Here is an 18,944-nt window from a genome sequence, read left to right as displayed (position 1 = left end):
TTAAGATTTTCCAAACATATTTTACCTCGAAAAATTCAATTAGTTCAGTAATTGCCTTGAGCAACATGGAGGGCCTGCATGGTTGGGTATGCGTGGTTCAAAACTCTTTGCTGAAACCATTCTCTCTGCTGAAACGACATCTGATGCCGGACACCGATACCAGATTTTCTGCGACACGAGGCCTTTCACATTATCGCGTTAATATGAACCTTTACATCCTTGGCTTGCATTCTGCGGCGGCAAGAGCCCAATTTTGTGTGGTGTGGCCTAGCAGAAAATGGTGTAGCATGTGTGAAAATTTGAGTGACGATTGCGGTTACCATTTGATATTTGTGACCAAGAAGTTTCATGAAAGCAAGCAGGTCATTTGTCGGCGTGCCGCACTATCGTCCCGGTAATCGGACGTGGTGCACGTGTGAAATACATTTAGAATGTCACACACTTAGCGTTCGCCCATTAATCGATGCAGCTGTGCCAATAAGGTGCATAATAATTTCGCATGAAAACAACGGAAGACACAGAGTTTGAAGGACACACAGTAAACTCAGTGTCTTCCATTGTTTTCACGCTGAATGAATGAGTATGCATCCTTTCCAACTTTTCCATCTTTCTACTTACTGCAACAGGGCACAAAATTTAGTGCTAAAAGATATAACGAAACTGATCAGCTACACGCTGAGCAATCTGTACGAGCTTTTCATTCAGCGCAGCTTTCCTTCCTGAACGCCCCATGATCCATGAAATGAGCGCCAGTTCAAATAATCTTTAGCTGGTCCGTATATAAGCAAGTGCATAACGCCTTTATAAAACATTAGTAATGCACTGTATAGAACGAAATGGCTTTCATTTTCTTGTGGCCTAGTTACAATTTTGCGTCCAAAAAAACTCACACTCCAAAGACGCTGACGCTGAAATGAATTGCTCAGGCTTGGATTGCAGGGCTACGCACTAGCCAACGCACATCTATGGCTGTGTGGTTGCCACCGAACATGCACATCCTGCTAAATTTGGCAACTTCATTCAATATTTAAGTGTTTCGGGGCAGGTTGGCGAAGCGCGATGGTTGGGCGCAATATGGCACAATTGGCACAGCACATCCATCCCTGCAATCATTCAGTTGTTTCAAGATCTGTGTAGCCAGGCAAAGCTTCATTCTGCAATGCTAATTTTATATTTGAGTACTGTGAAACCAAAAAAATATTGATTGCCAAATGCATTGTTATGCAGACTAGGCCACAATATGCTATTTCTGTGCCAAGTTTGAGCACCAAGAAGCCAGTGGCAAACATAAGAATTTATTAAGGCTGTCAAAATAAACACGCAGGACGATATATGCACATTTGAAAAGTGCACGCACTTCAGTTGTAATAACATGTCAAAAGCACATCATTTTGAGACGTCACCAAATCCAAATTTAGGAGAGTCAGTCTAATCCATTTCTTAGTATCTCTACTCAGGCAAATAGCTTGACAGAATCCAAGGTAGAGTGTACGAGCGCGACTAGACGAGGACGTAGAAAGAAACAGATACACAGACACAGCGCTTCACTTTCAACTATAGATTTTATTTTCGCACGCATCGATAAATATATACCATGCGACCGGAAACAAACGTAACAGCCTGTACTGTACTGCAACCTGTACTCATTTGTCTATGCCATCCCACTTTCATGCGGAAGAACGTATATTGATCAAACCAGCCGATGCATCAATGAGAGATTAAAAGAGCATCAATATAACGTCACTAGGGTAATCTCGGGTCATTTGGGTATTCACTGCCGAGATTGTTCCTGCAAGCGCATGTTTGAAAGCACTTCAATTCTGTATAAGGCTCATAGCAGGATGATGAGGGAGATTGTAGAGGCCTACGAAATTGCAAAATTAGAGCAAAAGTGTATAAGCAAGCCTTCGGTGTCACTATCGGAAAAGGAGATACGATTCCTCGGTTTATCTTTGTGACCATTGCAGTACATGTTTTCCCTTGCCTTGCACACGTGTTCGGTTCATCGAAGTGCACCACTCAATGTTCTTTTTTGCTGTTACGTTTGTTTCCGCTCGCACGATATATATTTATCGACGCGTGTGAAAATAAAATCTATAGTTGAAAGTGAAGCGCTGTGTCTGTGTATCTGTTTCTTTCTACGTCCTCATACAGTTGCGCTTATGCACTCTACCATGGATTCTAACCAAATAGCCCGCCAACGTGTTTTGACAGAATTTATAAGCAATGTTAAAAGCTTGACTGCACAGAAACGGCAGTCAGTAAATATCACCGCAAGAGATTATATACTACAACCAATGAAATGACAATTGCCCACTAAATTTGATTCGAAGTTATAACATTTATTCAGCACACTCAGTACAATGAGGCTTGCTCCCCACTTGTGACTTACAAATGTCCAAAGTGGTGCAATAGCCCTTACTGAGGTCCTTGGTGTGACCAATGCCCTCAATGCAGCATTGACATGACATTTGGCTTGAGGTATGGAATTTTATGTACAAAATAACTTACACACAATCCACAGGTTGAAATTATGGCAGAATAACACAGGTGCATCTAATATCAATGCACCGTCACAGCATGGCATTACAATATTTGTATATGTATATATTTATATAATAGCAAAAATGTCCACACTTTATACACAACAAATGCAAAAAATTTCAGAATGTTTGCCCCGTTCTTATTTCTATGATCCCTGAGACTCCTTGAGCAGTTTATGTACAAGCTGAAAATGTTAAGAACCGAGTATTTAGTGCAATCAGGATAAATGTGCAGGGTAGGAAGGAGACTGATATAAAGATAAAAGGAAAATGTTTATGTTTTATTGCCATGAATTTACAGAAGCAGGCAGGCATTTGAAGGGGTGCATTTAGCAGTGCATAATAAAGGCAATAACCTATTTTATATGGGGGTATATTTACCAACTCAAAGTCATTCAGTTAAAAATAAATGTTTGGCAGTATTTCTGCCTTTTTAAGTAATTTCCACTACTTGGTTATTATACCAATTGAACTAACCAGTAAACTACAAAGCACCCAAGAGTGGAAACCAAGGGAACTGTACAGCCTTACTGTCTAGCTTCATAGCATACGTTCATGCAGATGCTAACCATTCCTCTGTAAAAGCTGTTTCATGGGCTGCTCCAAATTAGGGGGAATTCACTAGGTTACATACATGCCTACCTGAGCTATTGGCAGCAATAGTCTAAAAGACAAATGACTGGTTATTCCCGCACTGCAGAAAGGCTCACCATTGGCAGCTTTCTTCCAATTATGCACTACTTCATTTACTTTTAAGTCAATGAAGAAAAGCAATGGAAGACTGGACAGGTTTAACAAGATCTAGCAAAGTGAGTGTCACACTACACCACTACCGTAACTGCTACAATGTAATTTTTCTATCTTTGTAATAAAGGTTGGCGAATACTTTGACAGTAGTGAAGTATAACCTTAAAAATCCCAGTGATACACTTTCAGGTATAAAAACTGACCCATCAAGTACTCATATGAAGATTTGAGGAATTACCTTCCACTTCCTAAGTAGTACATATGTTATTGAGTATGACGTCCATGCTCTTTCAGTCCATCTGCATTACTCATGTAATAGAAATAAAAATACCTCAATTTTTCTTCAGTTCAAATCACAACTTAGCAGCACACGGCAATGTGCAATTTGAATGGTATACAACTATAAATGTAATAAACAAATAGGCCACTCTTCACATATAACTGCCACAGCCCGCTGTACGCAGCAATGCACCTAATACACATATTAGAAAGAAGTCTGTAAAAACAGACTCTTCAGTGAGGTTTCTTTCTTTTTTTCCTCACGTAGGCGATAGGAGCTCAGATATCAACACACATTTGATGCAATATCACCAAATCCTGCACAAAGCACTGAAGCACACATGTAGTCCACAATGCAGGGCATTAATGTACAACATGTACCACATATCAAATGATTTCCACTGAGAGAGGAAACGAGTTACATAAAATAGTCAGCAGTTTTTAGAATATACAGGGCCAAACTATCTTGTAGAATTATGTTTAGCTTTCTACAACAGAGCATGTCCATCTTGCATTTACAAGCTTCTGCACCTGCCAAACAATATAAAAAGAATATGGTCCCTCGAAACATGCTACCTATACATAGGAATGCTTGTAAAATGCTGTACTAAACACGGTCACATAAATAAGGTTTTTCCATCTGCACAAAGGCATAATGAAGGGCACACAATTATTTGGGTTACCTTAATGTACTACATGCACACAGTATACCAGACTCACTGGTGAAATCCTATCTAGTCGCAGCATCTTTAAAGGAATCTCAAAGTCAAGGAAGATTGCCATTATCGAGCAGTGCCAAAGCATAACTAATGTTTTCCCAACTTTTCATCACATGGTTGAAACAAGTTTCCTTGCAAAATTACAAAGCACACACAGTCTGATGAAACACTTCTTTTGAGAACAATTTATATTTATCCATGAAAATTTACATCCATAAAAAAAATGGTGTCATATGAAGAATGCATATCCAATAGCCTCTCCTTAAGCTCAATTTTTGGGATAAGCATAACTGTTTTGAAACCGTTGTTTGGTTTCCTGCAGATGCAGCAAACTTGCGTCAAGCCAAATATGTAATGAACACAGTCCGTTCAAGTTCATTTTAAAGGAAGTCTTCTGTTACAAGCATTGTATCATGCTATAATGATCCAGGATAGCAGACGAAAAGTTGGTAGCAATGACATAATCACAGGGGTGCCCACTGTTGATTCTTTCAGATAAATTTATATTTACCATTTCCTCGCCAATTTGTTTACAACACACAATAGAGCAGAAGCAAGCCTACATGTCAAGCAGCATACCGTTTTATAAATCAATTTTCATTATCCCTGCTTGTACACTGCACCCTCTTAAGAGGAAGCTTTAGCTCGGGTGCTCCTATCTAAATACATGTAAAAGGAGAATTTCTTTTTCTTGGTAACCACTGCACCAAATTTCATGAGGTTTGTTGCATTTAAAAGAAAAATTAAAATCTAGTGACTTGGTTTTGAAGTTTTGATTTAGGTCGCAGAGTTTTTGTTAAAAATTGGCAAAATTTGAAAATTTTCAAAAAACGAAAATATCAAGTTTACAATTCTGTAACTCAGCAACCAAAAATAATAATGCAATTCTGTGAATTGCATCTAATAGATTATCTAAAGCGGACAAAATTTATATGTTACACAAGAATCTCAAAAAACTTTTTTAATGTGGAAATACTGCTTTTGCAGAACCCTTGTAAACGTAACCAATTCACGTAAGATGTAAAATTACATATCGAATTTGTCGCTTTCAATAATTTAATGGATGCCATTCACAGAACTATATCTGTTCTTGATGCAGAGCTACAAGTTCGTAAACTTCGTGGTTCTATTTTTTTCAAACTTTCGCATTTTTGAAGATTCTTGCAACAAAATTCAAGTCCTAAATCGAAATTCCGCTTCCAACAGTCACTAGAATTTTGCTTTCGCTCTCAAATGCAACAAATTTCATTAAAATTGGTCCAGTGGTTATCTCAGAAAAGCGTTTTTGCGTTTTATATGTGTTTGAATAGGCCGCGTTGGAGTTGGGCCCGAGCTAAAGCTTCCTCTAAAGACAAGACAACAGCTCTTAATTTGTGGAAAATGGTCGTCCTACAAGCAGCCTAAACAGTTTCCAGAGTTGCTGTGACAGTGGTTGGGTTTCCATTTTATTCGTAAAGCACGAAATGAAAGTAAATTTGAAAATCTTCTGCTCAAGTGAAGAGCTTTAAATAGCACAAGTGAAGTCTGATATAAATTTTAATCATTCAATATTCCAGACATGAAAAAGGTTGGACAATGATTAATTACAATTATTTGCTTCTGTGGTTAAAATATACTAGCATTGTCAGTGTCTCATTTTAAAACGAAATGTTACAACAGTTCAGAACACACAACCTCAAACAAAAGCATCAAGGCCATCATCCCAAATACCAAACAGGACTAGCTTTTAAATAGAGAACAGTGTCATAATGCCCAACAGCAACAAATATTCTAAAACAGAGCGTTCCTCAGCAGGTTATCATCCAGGGTTAGATTAATATCAATTCTCTTTGCTATATGTGCACTAGATCCTCGAAAGGAGTCACTCAAGACTGCAAACTTTGTCAGGAAGCATATCTTCATTTTCTTTTTCTTTGGCTAGGAGGCACAGAAAATAAGCTTTTGGCAGTGGTGTGTTGATGTACCTATATATATATATATATCAGTACAAGACCTTGCAATTAGGGTAGGCAGTAACGAAAGCTTGGACTCCAAAGTGCTAAAATTGTCTGCCGTAGCACCTTCAGGTTTTACAAGGCACATATTTACAGGCCCTTTACCAATTACAGTCGAGCCCGCTTACAAGGAACTACTTATAATACAAAAAGTGCTTACTATAAGGGTTCATTATACCATGTTTATTCGAATATAAGTAAACCTTCTTTTCTTCTTTTTTTTATGTTGCCCAAAATGAGCCATTGACCTATATAGTCCTGACCAAAGCATCTTGACCTACATTCGTTAACTTAGCAAAAGTACTGAGCTAATAGAGTTCCTCCATCATGCCCACTGGAGATTATCCAGGCTGGCCTTAGGAAATGCTGCATATCCAACGCACTCAATGGCACTGAGGACAACACTGTTTTGGGTGCCAAGGAAGCCTGTGATGCGTCCGACAAGGATGCAGCTTGTAGCATCGACTAGCGAGACTTAGTAGCCGAGCTTGCAGAAAAGAAACACGCCATGCTCAAAGTCTTTTGTTTTCCTAAAATGACATGGGTGGACTTATATTCGAATTACAATTTTTTACTTCTCGGCGAGTTCAATATATATAGTGGTCAACCTGTATTCATGTAGAACCTATTTTCAAGTAAATACGGTAATTGTAAGATCCTTTTACGAAGCTAACAAGGTACAGGTTTAACATATTGTGCAAAAACATGTATTGCAATTTTTTACATAAGCATGATAGTGAATTGTGCTGTTCGAACTGACCCAGCACGGTGACCAAATCATCGCAAGTGGTCAGCACTCTCTGCACTCCTTGCAAACTGTTTTGGGCAATGAAAACCTGTCTGTACTAAATAATAAGTGGGCCGTTATAAGTGAGCTCGACTTTACTGCACCTCCAACTCATGGTTCACATTCGTCAAAGTTGCTTTCAACAGTACCACACTGCAAATTGCCGTATTTACTTGCATAATGATCGCACTCGCGTAATGATCGCACCCCTAAATTTTGTCGTCAAAATTCGATTTTTTTCGTTCCCGCGTAATGATCACACCCCGAACTTGGCGCAGCGATATGTCATGTGCCAAGTCTAGCTAATGATGATCGCGCTTACCATCTGTCGAATGCTACGCGAACGACTCTTCAACACGTACCAAGCGGTCTGCATGCGCCAAACATATTCTTAAGCAGATGCCCCATTTCATTCCTTTCATCACTTTCCGCACTTCCATGAAAAAAAAAAAAAAAAGAAGCTACGACCAAACTTACCTTGGCGTTATTATTTGTAGGCTCTTTAATGATTGTGGTCAACAACAACTACAAAGGCTCCTTTTAATTCCTCTCGTCTGCACTCGTGGGCACGCAACAAATCGCGGGCGACAGCGATAGTAGCCACGTTTACACTGATACGTTAGAAGTGTACTCTATTCATACACCAACGCTTGTAACACGGCTAAGACATTCACCCAACCTTAGCGGAAACGTGCCGTATTAGGATAGTAGTGAAGACAACTGCTGCTGTTTTCGAAGCATGCCCATCATGTGTTTATATGTCACTGGCAGCTAAGCACGCCATATCTCTGTTTTTGTCCCCTCAAAGGAGACATGGCGACGTCATTGCCGCAAACTTGCCGATATTAACAATATTCATTACTGATACGGAAGAAACTGTTTAAATGCATGTAATGAACTCAGGAGAAGAAAAAAAAAACGCGTTCGGCGTGTTCGGCTTACTCCGCCGGCCGCCATTTTTGTTTTGATGTCCCGCACTGTCACAGCGGCAGCCGCCTGTTTGTTGTCCTGTTGTCATCTCGCAGCAAATGCGGGATGAAACTAAAATGTTTCTCTTTTCGCGGTAAATGTAACCCACGTAGTGATCGCACCCCTGAATCTGTGCCTTTTTTTTTTTACAAAAAAGTGTGATCATTATGCAAGTAAATACGGTATGCTTGTCGGCAATTTTCATTCATCTTCATTTTTACAGTACATCAATAAATACTAAAAATTAACCTTAGCACTAAACTGGTTAATCAAGGCTGGTAGTCTGCCTTCAGTATAATTTTGACTACCATTGAGTGAGCAAAAGCATACATTTACTGCATTATAAACACATCGAGAAATAACATGAATGTTTTTATGCCTAGTCTAAGACGTGCACCCCCTGATCTTCACCATCATCATCAACCTATTTTACGTCTACTGCAGGACGAAGGCCTCTCCCTGCGATCTCTAGTTATCCCTACCCTGAACACTAATTCTTTGTTCATATTCCATCAACGGCTACACTACCAAATTCAAAAGTGCCTTCTAGTATAATCCAAAGGTAAGCATTCTTGCTGTCAGCAAATTTAAGAAATTATATTGCAAATTATAAAAATCACAGGCTCATTATGTTATTTACTTTTAACTAGTTGAGATCCACTCGAGGCATGGAAACTTGTATTAAATATTCCTGCCAACCAAGTTAACTTGATACACTCGCTCTCAAATTTTTCTCTTTTAATAACACTTTCCATTTAGGACTCGTGGAAGTGGGCATCAGGCACATGTCCAACAACCATGCTGCAGTTTTTCACTCGTCATGATACTTGACTATTACATAAAGCTGTATGATGTCAACTAGCCAAGCACCTATACATTTATGCAGCATTCCTAGGAATTTTAGTAATTTAATGCTATAAGGACGCGAGCCAAAAGTGAAAAAAAGTACACATATATTGTATGGATTGAAACATTTTAGTACCATCCCTGATATACATGAAGAAAACGTGAGCAACCTGCCATGCATTTTGCTGAGCAGAAATGTAGAAAAGTATGCAAGTGTTGACAGCTGCACCAAATGAAATCCAAGTAGATTATTGCATTTAATCAGATGCACCTATCAGCAAACAATGCAGAGCAAAAGAAATGATGCTAGAGCTATTAATTTCTTATGCCTGCAAAGCTTATCAAAACATAGGCCAGATACACTGGCTCTGCTAATTATGATTAATACCATCACCGGCATCCAACTACTGGCATGTGACAAAATACTTTGAACACACTCTAAAAGCATCATACTAACAAATACTAAACATTCTCCACAGAACACTTACATGCAAATTACAATTGCAATGGCCTATTCTGGATGTGTACATGTGGGTGTAAATAAAATATCAGGCAGCATGTATCTTTTACAACCTGTTACCTCGTTTAGCTATCTTTCACCTCACTCTTTCCAACTTAAGGAACAAAGTTCCACCTTTTAAGGCCTAGGAAATGGGGTGAACAAACCACCTTCCCAGCCTCATTTCATGGCACACCCAAATAATTTTTCAGCACAGTAGAAAAACCACAAATATGGGGACAGCTTGCCCTGGCAATGAAACTACCACGGACGAGTTTGTGCTGGAGGCCTGATGGTGTGGAGAACAAACAGGCTAATCTTTCAGTGCAGTGGTCCAGTTAGCGATGAACGCTGTGCACCTGTGGGATGCTGTAGATCCAAATGCTTGGCTCCATGATGGCAGAACTGTCTTTCTCACTGTCACTGTGGTCAACAGGGTCAGCATGTGTACATCTGTGGTGCTGTGCAGTGGATGCCTATTGTCAGCTGCTTGCTGCCACTGTGTCTGTGTTTAGAGAAGCAAGAGCCTGCTTTCCCAGTCAGCGCACTACATCATGCTCCCGGCCAGTGTACCTACAGGCAAGAGCCAAAACATGGGCGCACTGTCAGTCAACGTAGTGATGGTAGTGATGATGCACATGCTCGTGCAGATGGTGGTGCTCATGACGCTGAGCAGGAGGGGGTGGTGGGCCAGTCAGTTGCTCGCGTTCAATCCAGCTGGCCACCTGGCGCATGGCACGCTGGCGCTCCAAGTCTCGCTCTCGGTGCCGGTAGTGGTGGTGCCAGCCGCGGCAGGGTGGCTCTTCTTCATGTGACTTTGAGCGCCTGTGTTGACGCCGCTCACACTGAGGGCTTGCAGAAGCACCTCCACACTCGTGGCCTCGGTCTAGTAACTGATAAGGACATGGTGCTGCTTCTGGCCGAGAGGTGGCCTCAGCTCTGCGGGCTGCTGCCTGCTGCGATCGCCTGCACATTATGAGAGTTCGTACTGACATTATAAGCCAGTGCATCAAGTTAGTGGCACACAATAAGAATGCAACCACAGATTCGACAAATAGTTGGTAGGCAAAAAGCTTTCTTGAAAAGCATTGTTTCACAGCTTAAAAAAAACCATCCTGGGATATGATTCAGTCATACAGCCAATGCGATTAGAGTTTAGGCATTCAGCATCTGTGATAATCAAGAACCTCGTATGACAATTTGAAGCAGTGGAAAAAAAGTGCAAGGCTTGCAGTGACAAGCTTTGTTAAATTAATAATATTGTGTCAAGGTTTCTATGTTTCAAGAATTACTGCACAAGTTCTTGTAGACAATGATGAAACAAGACTGCAGGAGAGGCTCCTCTCAAAAAGGCATGATAGTTCTGCCCTCTGTTCCTCCGTGCTTCAAGAAATAGTTCCCCGACAGATTCCAGGGGCACAAAGAGGAGGAGAAAACTGTGAGTTGTTCCATAACAATGAGAACTCTGGAGCCATGCACCAAACACAGAACAGCGAAAATTAGTGGGGATGAAGACAGCTCACAGCTGAATGTATCACTTCAATAGGTGATTATGAGAGGAATTTCACTGATTTCCTATGTACAAAGTACCCCTTAGGCAACCCTCCCTCTTGTGTGGGTGCGCATCACAGCTGAATACACACTATGAAAAGCTGAAAGGCCCTACTGACCTCACAGTAGATGTTGATATCACTCGTGCCTACAGGGTGAGGATTTTCACGGCAAGAAAGTGCCTGAGCTAGACAAAGGGGAAGACATGGATACAAAAGGAAGGACAGTGAGTTAGGACAAGGCTATTTGGTAGTGAATGAGTACATTCTCTTTGAAAAGCATTTACTGCTGTATTCTTGACCAGTCACTGGCTATACTTTACAGTCTTCGTGGGTAGAATCTTTACCGTAAGCATTTATAAATAATATATCTCAAGAAACCAAGCAATAATTACAGGATTTATAAATAATATATCTCAAGAAACCGAGCAATAATTACAGGATCAAAAGTACCAGTGTGTGTAGTAGAGATCAGATCGAGAGCGAAGCTTCAGTGTGGACTGCACCTAGTGCTAGCAACTACCATCAAATAACACCATGCAAACACGTGTACCAGCATCATCACCACCTGCCAATGCCAAGACACCGTTTGTTTGCCGTGATGTGGTGATTGATGTGAACAAGATTACAGCAACATCATTCACAATAATGGTGAGGCCAATGGAACAATTGCACTGAAACAACGCAGATTACTTTCAGTGTTGTTGAAGTACATGCAAGCTACCTTTTTATGTTAGTTTTTATGTTCCGACTGGCTGCTAACATGTTTGGTAGCATATCCATGAGCAGAAATGATGCACAGCAGTGAATTTTGTCCTTGCTCAACAATCAACTGATATCACAAGCAGTTTCGCTACACCACCGCTGCAACATGCCTGTACAGTGCATTGTGGGCCCAGAAGTCCCCGTCGCTGCTGGTCTCTGCCTTCGCAGCCTTTGTATCAGCATTTCAGCTAAACATTAGGCATTTTTTTATAGAGTGATTTGAGCTTCATGTGCTGTGTGTCAGCATGCTTTAACAATACCAAGAGGCATAAAAGCATAAGATTTTATAGCTTTCCAATAGAAAAACAACAGCAGGAAGAATGGATGCAGAATATCAGCAGGGCTGAGAAGAAGCAGATAAGGTGCTTTGTTTTGGGCTTTTTCTTACTTGATTCCAAACAGATACAAATTTATAATTTATTGCGATATATAGAGCAGTCGTCGGTTTAGAGAAAGAGAAAAATGCAAAAGACCTTGTCGACACCACACATAGAAAGCTCGCAAGCATTTGATGCTCATTCACTCATTGCGTGCACTGCGTGTTGTGAGGAGAGAGTGGCAACGTAAGCGGACAGAGAGTTCCAGGTGAGGCGAGGCAAGGCGAGGCAAGGCGCGGTTTTTGGAGGCTGCGCGTGGTTGACTGTAGTTGCCAGGGGATGGACCAGGTGGCCTGAATGTGGTGGTGCAAATGCAGTGGCACAAGTGCAGTGGCATGAGGGTGGCGGTGAGAGAGGAAAGAAGATGGCGGGTGACCCGAAATGTCGAGTGGTATATGGTGTGCGTGGATGGATGGCGTGCTGGGAGAGTAGCGGAGTACGGTCATAAAGGTTGCGACGGACGTCTCAGCCTGTTATCGTTCGTAACAGTGTTTGCAGACTTGTGGTGGCCTGCATTCTTGTTCTAACTATTTCAAAAGACTTAGCACTTATCACTGCTGTCTTTACCCAGACTTTGCACCAATACAGCATTTCTTGGTCTACATCGTTCAATAAAAGAACTGGAATCATTTACTGGTTTGCACTTGGCAGGCAGCGAAACTACATACCCACAGAAGCTCACTTTCGCAATGGCGAGTGTGCTTACGATGGTGGCCTAACTTTTTTTTTTTTTTTTGTACGTGATGGATAGATAAAAATGTTGAGTGTTCAAGTGAAACAATGCAGATTTTAAAAATGCAATCTTGCTGCGAAATTTGAATAATAACAAGGCGGCGGTGTGCGCTAAGTACCCCTTTAAATTTGCTAGAATGGAGATGGATGTCATAGCATATCTCAATGACATTTTATAAACTATACAGCTACCTTAATAATACAACTATATGGTAATGACACACAGATGCTCATACCACCAACATTTTTTTATCTGACATTGTTACAACGCTTCAGATCTTGCAAAGGGAATCAAATGAAGAGTGCGGCTAATGAAAGCGTGTAAACCGGTGCCAACACGATCAGAGGTCTACTAGCAAAATGGTGGTTCGTAACCTAGCGAAAACACACATGCACATGAGGACAGGTGATATCAGTTCATTGGTGTTTTTCATGGCTCGCTGGCAATGTTCGCATGCCACAGGCCACATGCAAATGGTGAATTCTTTTCCTGGAGACGTGTTTCTTTCGCTTGTCATGAAAGCTGTAGGTTTATACAGGGTGTTTCGCGTAACTTGAACCAAGGATTTTTAAAAAGTGGTTAACAGCAGCTGAACGAAATCTACGGCATATGGTTTGCCGTCATGTGGCGCTCCTTAGGAGTATTTTTTACATTCTGCTTAACTAATTAGCCAAGATGAATTATGCAAAATTTTTAATATTCACTTCAGGGCCGTGTGTGTTTTGTTGCATTGTAGAGGGGGTACAGAAACTATCAATAAAATTTTTTGTGCCAACATACATGCTGCGTGGCAATTTTTTTCGGTGTTTAAAGGAAGCCTACGAAAAATTAAATAAAACCACGTGACTACACTCGTGTACTATCGTATTACAGCACTCTCAACCGTCTATCAAGCCTATCACTTATCAAGGTCAATGGCGCTTCCTTTTCGTGTGCTACCACCAAAGATGCTGACGCACTGTGAAGCCGATGCCCAGAGCCACGGCCACTCACTTTGCCTAGGTCTGTGCGCATGATTTTTTCGCATGAGGAGCAGTTGAGAGCGCTGCAATATGATAGCGCATGAGCGCAGTCAGATGGTTTTATTGCATATTTCGTGGCTTTATTTAAATGCTAACAAAATCACCATGAAGCATGTACATTGCCACAAAAAATTGGATCGGTTTGTTTCTGAATCCCCTCCACAATGCAACGAAACGCATTTGGCCCTAAAGTGAATATTAAAAATTTTGAATAATTCGTCATAGTTATTTAACTAATTAAGTAGAATATAAAGAATACTCTAAGGAACATCACATGACGGAAAGCCATATGTTGTTGGTTTCACTGAGCTGCAGCTAGCCACTTTTACAGATCCAAAGTTACGTGAAACACCCTGTATATGCAATGCACATGGACTTCATTAAATCGAAACTGCAGAAGAAAATAACTTTGAATTGAGGGAGAAAATACATGCTTTTCAATGGAACTAAGATTGGGAAATAAAAAGAAAATCTTTGGTGCACTGAGGTTTCTGAGGTTTAGTATACTGTGTTTGCCTGCAATTAATTCTTTATATGACCTAGGCACAACACACTACAAAGCAAAAGCAGAACTCACTACACATCCACGTGTTTGATTACAAAGCAGGTTCATGCAGACCAAACATTACTTGTTAACACCAAGCAATAAATAAATAACTAAAATAACTAAATAAATAAATAAAAAAATCGCAAGATTTCATAATGCACACCTACCAACCTGTGAACTTAAAAGTTCGTAAAAATCCTAATGACATGATAAGAGGGAGGGGAGTGTAGCAGGAAGTGTTTTGTTGTTTTTATTGTGATTGCAATTATATGGACACTTGAGGTGCATTTCTGTCGTCGCCGTGATGTTCCGTATAAAGTCCAAGGGCGATAACATTGTAGCCGTGTGCTGTATGCTGTATGTGTGAGTGAAAGAGTGCTAGGGTGAGCCAACGATGGCGGCTCAAATCTCTCACGTGCAAGGGAGGAAAGCGGGGAAGAGGCGCACCATCTTCTGGCATGCGCAAGGCACCGAAGCGGGGAGTTCTACTCCGGCGGCAGCTACGTATGATGCGGCTGTGCAGGTCCTATCTTGAAAGCAATCTGCGATGGGGACAGAGTGTGCAGAATGCTGATAGCTTCGTGTGTGCTGTGTACTTGCCGCTTAGATCGCGCTGAAGCACAGGCAGCATGAAGGTCAATTCACTCACTGCAGCTGCCACGCTTTCTCACTCCAACATTTTGACAGCGAGTGTGTGTGGTCACAGAGCGAGATGTGTGCATGTTTGCTTGTGGATGTGTGGCACCATGTTCGTTAATTTAGTTAGTACGCGAATGTTTGCAAGTTTATATAGCTGATAAATCTACTATCCTTACGTCGTATAGCTGTCTACTAATTTGCTATCGCAATCAATGCTTTGCCTTTCGGACGAAACTGAAACATTTTCTTTTCTTTTTTTTACACATTTTTCCTGAGCGCACACCATTTCTGGGATACATATGAACTTTATTTACAATGATTCACCTTAGACACAGCACACAAGCATCAGCAAAACAGAAACGGCAGTGACAGAGAAGCAACACATCTTTTACATCACAGTGACTTTTTCAGCAAATTTGCAGTTGCTGATTTCGACTGCTTCAGGAACTCGTCTGAATAAGATCCCTTGAACAAGTACCCCTCTGTTATATGGTGTCTTGCACTACCATAAAAGGGAGCACATGTTCTATCACAATTTTTATCTTGTGTGCATTTTTTTGCAATCTTGTTCTGCCTCATCCTTTGAACCTTTAAAACTTTTTTGCTAACCATCTATTTTTCATAAAATTTGATGCAACATTTGCAGTATTGTAGAAGTCGAAATTTGTAAACTTCACAAAAAGTTAAGGAGAGTTGGCAGGTATGATGATATACTCGCGACAGTGAGTTATTGGTGTTAACAAATATAAGTTGCTACCACTTTACTATCATGCATAATGCTTTACACCAAACATGCGACACAAACATGTCCAGACAGCAACTACACTTGAGCTTTTTGATTTTCTTGCAAATTTGGGGGCATGATGCATTTAATTCACCATTATTCACACACATCCTTACCTGTTGTCTTCTGCAGCAGATGACTGATGGCAAGCCTTCTCTGTGCTCTCTTTCAGCCATTGTAGCAGCTCATGTCGCTGATGAACACGAGGCTTAACCCTCCGTGAGCGACTTCCCAATGGTGATGGTGGCACTCCACCAGATGGGTGCTTGCACCTGTTTCCTGCCGAGGGAACATTTTCTGCCTGCAAAAACCCAATGAGACTGATATGTAGATTTCCATTATTTCACTTTCAATGCCAGTGCTACTCAAAGCTTAAGATTTCCAAAAAGAAATACCTACCACAATGCTTTGCAGTGGCTTGAATTGGCTTGGTTAGTGTGCAAGAAACTAGCAGAGTCAGTTTAAACAGCGGTTCTCTGAACTTTCAATATAACACCCAGGGGCTTGTTTTCAGTGAACATAAACTTCCTTTTCTTTTTCCAGTAATACGTATCAGTCATGCAATAATATTAGAGTTATGTGTCCATGAAACACAAACTGGTGCCATTGCCTTCAACATGTTCTCTTGAGCTTGGCACTCAATACAACTTGCAAGGTGTGGAGTAGCAGTCAGCATACATCCTGTGAGCTGCATGTGACCCATGATAGCTTCTAAAAGGTGCTTAAATTTGAGATTCCCGGTACAAAGGTAATTGTTGTAAAGAGACGTCAGCCGAAATCAGACTGCCTTGCAAGCGCCGACAGCACGTGCGATTATCGTTTTATATCTTTCCCTTGTTCTCTCTTTCCCCTTCCTCCTCTCTATTTCGTACATATACGCTCCGAGACAGAAGCAATTAAGATTCATGTTTCAACCTTTGAACTGCGTGCTGTCATATACAGTAAGACACACCACGTGTGTCGTAACTATGTAACAGTAATGTACATTGTTTGTGTATACACTGCAAATATAAATTTAATAATAAAATATATGATAAATAAAATAAATAAAGGTCGCCAGTATTTGGCCAGTCAGTAGGTATCAAAGAAATTGCCAACCTGAGGTGGAAACTTTCTGTGCACAGGAACTGAAAGGCTCTCTGGTGCTCTGCGACTAGGAGGTGGTTCATCTGTGAGCAATGTGCAAGCAGTTGGAGCACTGCTGCGTGCTGAGGACTCTGAAAGTGGTCGAGTTTGCACTGGGCAGCTGTCCTCGTCTGGCCCAATGGCAAGTCGCACTTTGATGGTTCGACTACCAGACTTTGGCAGGCTCTTCTTTCCCAGTGCATCATAAATTGAGCGAACGAGGCTTGCAATATCCTAAAAATAAGACCAAAATAGTTTTCCACACAAGCTCCCCCAACATTATGCATACATTATAACACCCAGTTGCAGACATCAGCAAACAAATCGTCCACTGTACATGCACACATGCAAACAAGCTTGAAATCTATGCACGGCCAAGTACCATTTGGCACAAGCTGATTGTGATAGTGCACAACTAGAGCTGTTCAATGATAGAAGCACAATGCATACAATATGAAATGTAACAAGCCAATGTAACAGCTGATGAATATTGGTTAGAATACTCATTAGCAGGTTTACAAACCATTACTTAGATGTTTTCAAGAAACAAACTTCAAAACACTGAGAATGTATAGAAGTGCTAAAATTTATAAAGTGTGGTAGCGCCTAAGATGCATGAAATCACAATACAGAACTGGTAAGATTCACTATAAGAGCATCTGCCTTTAAAGAGACACTAAAGAGAAAAATAAGTTGAGCTGTATACGTAGTAGTAAATTATGCTTCTACAGCACCAAAAAAGCCCCAAAATGAGATGAGAATTGACAGTGCCTTGAAGTTTCTACACCAGCTCGCCATGATGCATGGATTTTTATGGCATCTGCTTGGGTCGAGTTAATTGCTTATTCGTAAAAATGGATTACAATGTATTTTAAAGGAGCTAAAGACTTAACAAGGTTATAGAACTTCTACTGCACCACACTAGCTTAAATGCGAGAAAATAATTTGAAATACAAAACGTCACATTGGTGTATCGGCATGAAGACTCCAGCGTGAAATTCAAGAAATGGAAATTTATCCTTAACTTTCTCTTCTATTATTCAACTCTTACCATGAAAGCAACAAAAATATAATTTTAAAAGAACACCTTATCAATCTAAACTGATTCCACATTCGTATTTAACACTTATTTTAGGTTATAGCGCAGCTGGAAACAAGAGCTGCTCACTCAAGTTAAAATAAAAAACATAAAAGTATTAATTGTGAGGTTTAATGTCTTGAAACTGCACAGTCGGTTATGGGGGATGTTGTAGTGGAGGGCTCTGGATGAATTTTTACCACCTGTGTTTTTTTAACATGCACCTATATTTAAGTACACAAGCATTTTCGCATTTTCTCCCCATCGAAATACAGTCGGAAATCGAATCTGTGACCTCATGGTCAACAGCAGAATGCCATAGCCACTGAGCCACCTCATAAGCCATAAAAGCATAAAGTAAAAGGACGGAAACAACTGGCCCACTCACATCTTTTGTTACCTTGCCATGACCATTGAAATCGTAGAGTGTAAAGGAAAACTCCTGTCTCTCTTCACCATGGTGGGATTTATTGCAAGAAACATCCTGTATGTATGAAAAGACATCAAGTGTATTTATTACTTCTCTGCTTCTATTTAATTATCACTCCAAATCCTTTTCAAAAGGTGCATCATCTTCCTATTTTTATTCTTATTATTATCATTATTATTAAAGATTCAACAACTGTGTGCACATTTATTACAAAGGATAAAAAACAATTCTGTGTACATGTAAACACGCAAAACAACAGTTACAAAAAAAGAAAAAAGAAAAAAGAAATCCATGTAATGACTTGTAGCAACAGCAAGAATGGCATCATGTCAAATCCCCAGCTGCAGGAGGTCTCATTCGCAAGAGTGTTGGTGCTCCACCCAGCACATGCCAGCACCGTCTAATATACGGCAGATTAAACTTGAAACTTGACACACGGTTGACGTGTCCCAACTCCTCTTTCAGGGTCCTATTGAGACCTATGGTTACATCCAGTCACTTGTCACCACAG

The 18,944-nt window shown here is 40.6% G+C and overlaps 1 protein-coding gene across 2 annotated transcripts in view; it reads right to left on the bottom strand.

Annotated features, from left to right (window-relative positions):
* Nucleotides 1–1,275: 1,275 nt before the first annotated feature.
* Nucleotides 1,276–18,944, bottom strand: part of LOC126544106 (uncharacterized) — a 52,249-nt gene continuing 34,580 nt past the window's right edge. For both annotated transcript variants that reach the window (XM_050191319.3, XM_050191320.3), the window contains 4 exons: nt 18,392–18,487; nt 16,899–17,159; nt 15,917–16,101; nt 1,276–10,349 (listed from right to left, as the gene is read on the bottom strand). In XM_050191319.3, the coding sequence (XP_050047276.1) occupies nt 9,989–10,349; nt 15,917–16,101; nt 16,899–17,159; nt 18,392–18,487 (903 nt within the window). In that variant the 3' untranslated portion in view covers nt 1,276–9,988. The remainder of the gene's footprint in view (nt 10,350–15,916; nt 16,102–16,898; nt 17,160–18,391; nt 18,488–18,944) is intronic.

Source organism: Dermacentor andersoni, chromosome 1, assembly GCF_023375885.2.
Source record: "Dermacentor andersoni chromosome 1, qqDerAnde1_hic_scaffold, whole genome shotgun sequence".
Taxonomy (NCBI): domain Eukaryota; kingdom Metazoa; phylum Arthropoda; class Arachnida; order Ixodida; family Ixodidae; genus Dermacentor; species Dermacentor andersoni.
The sequence above is the reverse complement of the archived record's forward strand: the minus strand, read 5'-3'. Positions and strand labels throughout refer to the sequence as shown.